Source organism: Gavia stellata, chromosome 16, assembly GCF_030936135.1.
Source record: "Gavia stellata isolate bGavSte3 chromosome 16, bGavSte3.hap2, whole genome shotgun sequence".
Lineage (NCBI taxonomy): Eukaryota > Metazoa > Chordata > Aves > Gaviiformes > Gaviidae > Gavia > Gavia stellata.
The window spans coordinates 17,959,577-17,969,041 of NC_082609.1; the positions used below are offsets into that span (position 1 = coordinate 17,959,577).

The 9,465-nt window shown below is 39.8% G+C and overlaps 1 protein-coding gene across 2 annotated transcripts; it reads left to right on the plus strand.

The window, feature by feature from the left end:
• The first annotated feature begins 5,628 nt into the window (after window positions 1–5,628).
• Window positions 5,629–7,786, plus strand: FOXI1 (forkhead box I1). 2 transcript variants are annotated; one of them, XM_009822303.1, is made up of 2 exons: window positions 5,629–6,202; window positions 7,233–7,786. In XM_009822303.1, exons 1-2 carry the CDS (start codon window positions 5,629–5,631, stop codon window positions 7,784–7,786), a joined length of 1,128 nt encoding a protein of 375 aa, XP_009820605.1. The 2 variants fall into 2 exon arrangements, with proteins under 2 accessions (XP_009820605.1, XP_009820606.1); XM_009822304.1 differs by having other exon boundaries at window positions 5,629–6,199; window positions 7,512–7,786.
• Window positions 7,787–9,465: the final 1,679 nt, after the last annotated feature.

The window sequence follows — 9,465 nt, forward strand, 5'->3', positions numbered from 1 at the left end:
CCAAAGGGTGTAGAACACTGTGAACAAAACATAAAAAAAAGGAAGTTATGTTTTTTGAAAAATCGTTGGTTCTAAAAAGTCTTTTCAATGAGATGTCCATTTAAATTGTGGAGTGAGAGGAGCTGATTTATCCATACGAGCAAATAACTTGATGCTGAAATCTGACAGAAACAGAAGTATTAGCATGTTACTATTTTTTCTTTGTATAAATCCTGTTGTGCATCTCATTCAAGTACACAAGAATTTAAACTTGAAGGGTTTTGGAAAAGTGTACAGATTAATTTCCTTGGTAAACACAACTGATGTTCATACAACACCTCATTTGATTTTTAGCACCATTTATTTCCAGTATAAACAAACATTTAGTGGCAGGCGTAGAAGAATAAGCAGATAACCTGAATGATGCAAGCATTTCAGCTGTTCGGAAGCTGATAGCAGCAGCGAGGTTGTCAGAGTATGATTGATTGAAGGATCTATATTTGTATTAATTTCCCATAATTCAGAGACACCTCAGATTCTACCATGAAAGGAATGTGTTGCAGAATCTCTCTGTGTCTGGTTTAGACCTGAGGTATCCCTCCATTGCAGGGCTGAGGATGTCTGTGTATCTAAATGCAGCAGATCCCATGGGAGCCATAGACAGCCAAATGGAAGCTATAGATTTCTTGCCTGCCTACGGCCTGTCATGACTAATACATGAGTCAGGGGACACCTAATCCCCTCTACCATATTATACGTTGGCAAGATGGTGGAAGGCCTTTGTTGAAGCAGGAGTTATGACTACTTTTATTATCATAGTTCTCATGGTCAGAAAGAAGCTACTAGCCCTTATAAGGTTTTACAGTCTTCTAAAACCCCAGTTATAAAGTTGCTTTAAAAATCCACAGTGGTTTTGTTCTGAAAGACTGAAAAAGTCTAAGGGCATTCTGGCACTGCAGCATTTATGGCACAGATCCAAATGATATTGCCTTTTCCATTAATTTAATGTTCAACCTGTATTTCTAGAAATAAAGCTCAGTTCCCTTGTTTTGCAATACTGTATTTTACATTTCCTATGCTTTTGTAATGACCTTGAGATGACATTGCTTTGCCTGCTACACCTTGTTTCTTCTGATGGTGTGGTTTATTTTGTGCATACACTGGGCAGATGATTATTGGAATAAGACATGAAGAATTCTACAAGTAATCTACTAGACAGCTGAGAATATAAATAATTTGTCATTATGTGAAAATGTCTTATCGATGGATATTGAATTGTTTCTGAATTCAGCGTGTGAATTGTTTGAAACATGGTGAATTGCTTGGTATACTGAGTCGCAGATGACCTCTTCTCTTTTAAAAACAAGTTTTCCCCCTTCTTTGTGACTACACGAATAGCTTGTATGAACTTTCCTTCAGCAAGGTATTAAACTGTGCTAATACACCCGGATTGGGGTTATACACAATGTTAACAGTACAACCTAAAGCTTCATATTTATTAAAGATAGATCTCTGCACCATAGAATTATCTGGCAATATGTACCATGATCTGGATCAAGTGTAAATAGTCAATTTGATTTCTGACTAATTAGCTGAAGTACATGATGAGGAGTGCTTTATGTTGGCTATATGAGGGGCAAATGATATGCAGTATAAGGTTTGCCAGGATGAAGTTACTACTACAAAATTTTGAATCTGTTTCAGTCGTCAGAGCGGGTTTGCACTATGCTGTACTTTGCATCATGCAGGCATGGTGCTTTTGATCGAAGTTCTCTGAAACTGTCACACTGTGAAACAGCAGCGTGATCTAAAGGTACTTATGAGACTAGCAGGTATCATTCTTTATTTTGCTTTATTGTTTCGAAAGATCCAGTTAAGAAGGCAGTTAGGAGTATCTCAGCCAAAAAGTTACAAAAGCATACAAAGAGTTCCCCGTATTATTCTCTACCTTTTGACCCCTGCTTCCTACTGTGTGCCGGTGTGTACGCACTTCTCCCAAGTCACTGCATTTCAAAACCGCTGAATGTATAGGTTACTTTGGAGTATAAGTGAAAATGCCGAGGAATCACAGTTTTAATGAAATTAGTTTGAACTTTTCATAACCCAAGATTTCAGACAATTATGGTTTCCCTTGTAAAAGGGCAATCAGTGTGCAGAAATATTACTGTTGGCTGGAGTAGAGGGGTACAGAGGACCTGACCTAAAAACCTATGGAGAACAACAGTTCTGCAGGGGCTCAGCCTCAATCTTGCAGATTTTGGAGCTTTGCTTAAGAAATCGAGAGGAGCGAATCTTCATATAAGAGCTGACCACAATCTTTGGTTTGACAACAGTCGGTGGTTGATCAGGCTTCCAACTGGTCGAGATGTGCACTCAGGGCTGTACAGTACTGGAGTAAAAAGAAAGGTTAAAAACACGATGCATCCTCACCAAACCCAATGCATCTGGAAGTAATGATCACTAAACTATGACTCCAGTGTCAGGCCCCATTCTATTCCTAGAGTTCTTCAGCCCTAAACATGATCTGTTATGGTCAGCATATCGCTTTTCCCAGCCTCTTTGTATGGAAGCCTCACCATCTTTCCTTCTCCTTTCTCTGCTTCTGGGATTGCTATCTTCTCCTTCCAGGCCTGCCAAGAACAGGAGTCTCAGCAGTGAAAACCCCAGGGCAGTATTCCTGGCTGGATTCAATTAACTGCAGTTCTGACCAGCCCTGCTTAGCAATCACAGCTTGAGCAAAGATTTTTCTTTCCTTGCTGCCTTTTGCCTGCCTATGAGCATCTGCACCTGAAGTGCTATACAGGAACACGTACTGCAGTGATTCTCAAGCAGTAAGGTGTGTCCATAGTACTGACAAAGTACCATTTTTACTGGCATTGTTTATACTCCGATCTGAGTAAATCAGGCACAGTCAGTTGGAATAAAAATGTTGCTGATTGAATTGTGTCTATGCTAGAAGCTGTGCCAGCACACACATGCCAGGGAGGGATCAGACCTTTGCACTCTCTTTCAGAGCTCTTTATGCAGAAGCCTACAGTTGTCTTTGTACTTCATTGCTCTAAATCAGTACTTGCCACTCTTCACCTCAGTCCGTGCTTTACTTCTTTCTGTGTGATACTTTGCTCAGATGTCACATCAAGGCACATCAAGCCTAGCGAAGCACAGCTGGGGGCTGACCTTGCTAAAATGCACTGCACCAAAACGTCATAAAGATTAATTTGTGGAGGAAGTTTTACAACCTTCATCAGTCTCTGGTTGCAGAAGTAGTAACTTTTTTGCTTTGTAAAGCCTGGCATATTTTCAAAGCATGTATTCACTCAGCACCCACTTCAGTGTATTTTAACTGTAACTATGCATGCAGAGCACCTCAGGGAATAAGCATTTAGATGCCACTCATCAAAGTCCATGATGCAGTTAGCTGAAATTTTACTTCTTGGAATAAACGAACCCTGAGCAGTAATAAACTTGCAAGCTTTTCTTGTTTTCAAGGTTTTTCTGGCAAAAATGTAATCTGTTGAGAGGATCAAAAATGTATTAAGTTTACTTTTCACACTATATTCTGGGTCTTAGTTCATTGTAAAAGTGTTGTTACTCATTTGAGCATTTCTTAAACATTTTGTTCCATTAACGCTACTGTAAATAATGAGGTTTTTTATTAGCAATATTTGTAACATTAATATTTGCAGGACTACAGATAGAATTTTAAAATATATATGTATGTTAGTAAGTTAATTAGGAAGCTGTAGGCAATGTTGCTCAAACAGCTTTTTGCATGTTTGTAACTCAGGTTCTTATGGAGAAAAAAATTATTTCAGATAGGAGGAGGGAGGTATTCACATTATTATTTCCTGAAAAAAGTATCATCATTTGTTTTTTTTGTCCAAGCCACTTTTTGCACAGCAGTTGTCACTTAGAAAATAAGCCAGCCCAACTATGTTCCACTTAACTTTTATCTGTTTAATGTTAATCTCTGCCTAGGCTAGTTAGCATTTACTAACTCTGAACTCTCAGTCATTCAAATTAAAATAGCAACCTGTTTGTCCATAGTTGCAGTACAAATTATTTCATGTGCAGTGAAAGCATGTATTTTTTTATTTAACAGCTGTAAAGACACATTGTGATCTGGCAAATTGGCTAGCTTTGTCACTCTGTACTCAATATTTCATTTGTATTTCCAGTGAAATTTTTTTTGCACCTTTCATAGCAACAATAATATGAACACAACATTGGTGAATCACTAATGCTTAGGGAGGGGGCAAGTCTTGGTGGTGCTGCAGCACTAAAGATTAAGTGAATTCATGAATGAGTGACAAAGCAAAAACGTCTTTGGTACAGCCAGGGATTCAAATCTACAGGTCAAAACTCATGTTTCTGCAGAAATTATAGAACTAGGGCCATCTGAAAGGCCTTGTCATACCAGGACTTTAATTGCACGGGTTATTATGGCTGAGTCAAGTTCCAAATGTATGTATGTGCCTTAAACATTAAAACAAAAATGCAAATACCACTTCTGAAGGGAACTGCAACTATGCTTTTAATTACAGTGCAGTCTTCCGTGCAGTGACACAGTTGTAAGAGCTGTCCTCATTCTGAGACAGGTGTTGGTGAGATTGCAGCTCTGCTTTTTCCTCCTTCGAAAGTGCAAGGTGCCATGCAAGGCAGTAAGTATTTTTCCAAGTCATAAAAGGGCTAGAGGTTTTTCCTTGTTACTTAATTTTGGGGAACCAGCTTTTGTCTGTATAGATACAAATGAAGTTATTGGAACTTAGCTGAAAAGAGCTGTGCTGAACACTGACTCTTTCCTGTTTGGAAATTCTGCTAAGAGGTTTTATGAGCTCTCTGCACCAATCCTGCAGCAAAGAGGAAGCAGCAAATAATGATTTCCCATCTCAGTCCACCAATTTCAGCTCTAAAGAAAGGTTTGATGATTAAGCTTGAGATTTTTTTTCTCACAAGATTAATCCTTACTTTAGGGAATAATTCCATTTATATCAGTAAGATTACTCACGTGAGTAACCAGCTACAGAATTTGCCTGTAGTACTGTGATTGCCTAGGGGGAAGTACAAGCAACTCCGCAATTAAAATTACAGAAAGAAAAGGAGGTCTGACCTTTTCTGTTTTTCTTAAGTGTCTGTGCATATATATGCGTACTGTTTCATTGACAAGTGACAATGGCTTTTGCGTTCTGAGGTTTTTTGCATACTAGCATACTAGTATTCTCTTGCATACTAGCAGCAGCACAAAATGGCTTTTCTTTAAAAAGAAAGAAACACTAAATGTTAAAGCTTCATTGTGAAAGGTGGAAAGAGGAGGATCTCTGATGAGGGGTTTTAACTTCAAGGCACCTTAGGCTTTCTTTATGTGCAACACATTAGTGGAAAATTCCTTCATTCATTTAAGAAGATAAACAGTTAGAACTTTCAGGTTCGGTTGATGTGACATCAGTGACTGGCTGGGACTGCCAGCATTCCAAAAAGGATATCGTCCTCATCTGCAGCCACTCAGGGCTGTGGGGTGGAGCCTGCAGCACAAGCTGAAACATTTACAGGTGCATAAGTACGTAGGGAAGGGCACAGGTGATGCACCTGTCTCAGGAAAGGAGCACTAGCACAGGTGTGTCATACCTTATCAGCTGCCTGTGTTAGAGCATGAGCTCCTTTGATCCACAATCGCACTCTCCGCCACGCTGCAGCCCACAATTTCCAAATATTGGTCAAGAACCTCCAGAGATGAGTATCTACTATGAGAACTTTTTCCATCCACAGAACATCCCTAGTCCACAGCGACCGAGCACCTTTGAGACGACGGATTACAACGCCACTCCCAATCCTTACCTCTGGCTAAATGGACCTTCCATTACGCCACCACCATATCTCCCAGGATCCAATGCCAGTCCCTTCATTCCTCAGTCTTACGGGATGCAAAGGCAGCTCTTGCCTAACATGCACGGCTTGGGAGGAACTGACCTTGGCTGGCTTCCTCTCCCGTCCCAAGAAGAGCTTATGAAGTTGGTTAGACCACCTTACTCCTACTCTGCACTTATTGCCATGGCTATCCATGGAGCACCCGAAAAGAGGCTGACTCTCAGTCAGATCTACCAGTATGTGGCTGACAACTTCCCATTTTATAACAAAAGCAAAGCTGGCTGGCAGAACTCCATACGGCACAACTTATCTCTCAACGACTGCTTCAAGAAGGTGCCCCGAGATGAAGATGATCCAGGTATAGATCTCTCCCCCTCTTTTTTCCCCCCTCTAATTAAACTTGATCAATTTAAAAATGCCTAATACGTTGTAAAGAGACATAATAGCCTAGAGAGAGGACATACACACAGTAGCCTTTCTATTTTTATAGGTCTGAACTAGAAGGCAACTGCGCATAGCTGAGGTCCAAATCAGTGTTGCTATTAAATCTCTGCAGGGAAGGGGATTCTTTACTGCTCTAGGTCTTCCTCAGAACTGATCAATGTGCTGAGCATGAGGCTCAGCAAGCACAGGAGCTGTCTGACTGAGCAAGTCACATTCAAACCCCATTTGGTGTAATGCATATGACTTAATGTCAAACTTAACTGGGAATTAATGGAAAGGGGATAAGGCAAACTCAGATTTGTCAAAGAAATCCAGTAGCTTTAGGGAGTCTGCAATAATTCTCAAGAGGAGAGCAGGCTGCTTTTATTCTGTTTGTTTCAAATAGCGTTTTGCTTGGAATCACACCTCTGCTGATTCTAACCCCTTGGCTGATACGTTGTCAGATTGTTCCTTTATTTATTGTTTTCTATCAATAGCTGTTGAGAACCATTGGGAACATTTAAAAGCCATTCAATTATGCTGCCACAGACGGCCAAAAATCTGGTTCTACCTTGTTAGAAACCTATCCTACCCCACTGAATCTGGAGGAGCAGCCCAGTATGGGATTTGATTACTCTCTTCTGTAAATTCAGAGGACAAGCTGTATATTGAAAACCTCCTTCCCTTACCAAGAAAACAAAACAAAAAGCCCTCCCAGTGGCTCCACTTGTAGTTTTACCTGTGTGAAGAATCAGGGCTAAAGGATACAGTCCAAAACTTAATATTTTTTTCTGAATTCAAAAGACTTCTGCTTTTGTGTGATTAAAAAATAAGTGTGGTTTTTCCTCGTGCAGTTGTTCTGTTTCTGTGAAATGAGAGAAACATTGCAAAGCCCTAGAAGACTGCTCTTTGCTGTCTGTGTGCATATTTTTAAACTAAAAATGTGCTTTTGTCCCCTTTGACAGGAAAAGGGAATTACTGGACTCTGGACCCGAACTGCGAAAAGATGTTTGACAATGGAAACTTTCGCAGGAAGAGGAAAAGGAAGTCTGACATTGGAGCTAGTGCTGCCACTCTTGCTTCTGAGAAATCAGAGGATAGTGCCCTGACTGGTAGTCCCAAAGCTGTAGAGCATCAGGATATCTTGGAAAACTCATCACCTGGGACTGACAATTCACCTGAGAAAGGATCTCCACCTCCATCTTCCAGTAGCCCATGCCTCAGTAACTTCCTCTCCAGTATGACTGCGTATGTTAACGGCTCCAACTCAGTGAGCCGCTCAGTGCCTTTGGGACTCAACTCTGAACCCATTGACAAAATGGGACAGAATATGGTAGGCTTTAATTCCTACTCTCCACTCTCTAATATCCCCAGTCATGGTGTGGGAGAGTGGTCCAATTCTATGCCTTCTAGCCACCTTGGCTACAGCAACTCTGTGCTTAACCAGTTTAACACCCATTTTTACAGCAGTATCAGCACAAACAATACTTTGTATTCCAGGGAAGGAACAGAGGTTTAAATGAAGGATTCTAAGACACCAAAGTCTAGCTCTTTATGAGAGGAAATTATCTGTGGGCAGATGATTAGCATTAGCCTGTTGCCTCTGGAACCCACACAGCATCCTACCTTCTGACAGCCGCAAACTGGTTACCCGTTATACTCATTAAAATCACAAACACTCCACATTTGGCAGCTCCACATAAAAAATCAGGAATCATAACAGCAGGAGTAGTGAAGAGTTCTCCTGGGACACTATGTTTGTATTGCTACCAACCGTGGTCCTCTACTTCTCAAGACATCCTTGAGAAGTTACGGTTTGCCTTAGGCATGAAGCTTTTTCTGGCAGGGTACTAATATTGCTATGCTTTTAAAGTGCTAACAGAAATGTGGTTATATCTAAATATCCTCTCTTGCTGATATAGGCCGCCTGAGCTAGACATGTTTAGCAAGTTCTTATTTGGCCAAAGCTACTCTGAGACACTGAAGGATCTATAATAAAAACTACTGTATAGTGAGTAACAACCAACACCTGAATGGTGAGTGCTGTCTTCGCTTCTAAATTTTGATCCCCTTTCAACCCCAAGGGAAATATGGCTGTGAAGAAAGCTGGCATCATCATGGACACAAATATCATTTTGAAATGAAGGGGAAGCATAACAAAATATAATGGAATTGTCTTCTGCTGATGCAGTTGGATCTTAATGTTTTCAATTATAATTACAGGGTCAGTTTGGTTTTTTTGCCTTATACATGCAAATCTATTCACATAAGGAAAACAGGATCTGTCCTGAATATACATATATAAAAAACACATGTGTTTTGTAAGAAGAAAACACATTTATTCTATCTTAACATTCTACAAAAATCATTTCTACTGAGTAAAGAATTTGAAGGGGGCGGGGGAGGAGAAGAAAGGGGAGGTAGAAAGTTTAACTGTCTCTGAGTTTCAATTTCAAAGGCTGGATCTTTCAAAGCATCAATTGCAGATATTGTAAAAAGTCCCTGTACTGTATTTTTTTTCATTTTGCAAAAGTCTGTGCTGTTTGTCCTTGTGTAAATAGTAGAAATAACGCTTATTTTTCCTACTCTCTACTGTAGCCACAAATAAAATTTCAAAATATATATGAAGTTTTTTCAAACCAAGACTTGAATCAAGTTCCACATTTATGTAGAGTTAGTATCTCAAACTGGATAGCCTGCAGCATACATAGACAGCAAGTTTAACTGTTCACATCTGGGCACTGACCAGACTTTTGGAATGACAGAAAACCTATTAATGCATTGTAATAGATACCATTTTGTCTTGATTTTTTTTTTTTTTAACTCTACATGGGAATAGTTTTGTTACGGGCCACCCCAGAAGCATTTTTAATAAAGCATTTGTAAGAAGAGTGTTTACCTGTGTGTGTGTACTATACTACTTATGTCTTTTAGTGTCTCCTTAATAGTTTGACTTTAGCAATTTGCCTGAGGAAAGACCAATGTAACAGTCACAGAAGGTCAGAGACTAAGGTAGAGTATGTCTAGGCAATCAAAATTTGCATGCCTGAAGAATGTAATTGGCTGCTATTATGCAAAATACTATCACTAAATAAAAATCATCCTTAGAGTTTCCCTGCTGATTAGTTCCAGCAGGTGCCAATCATTTAAAATTTCAGAAACCAGACTGTGTTTTCACATGCTAATTGGCCAATATGA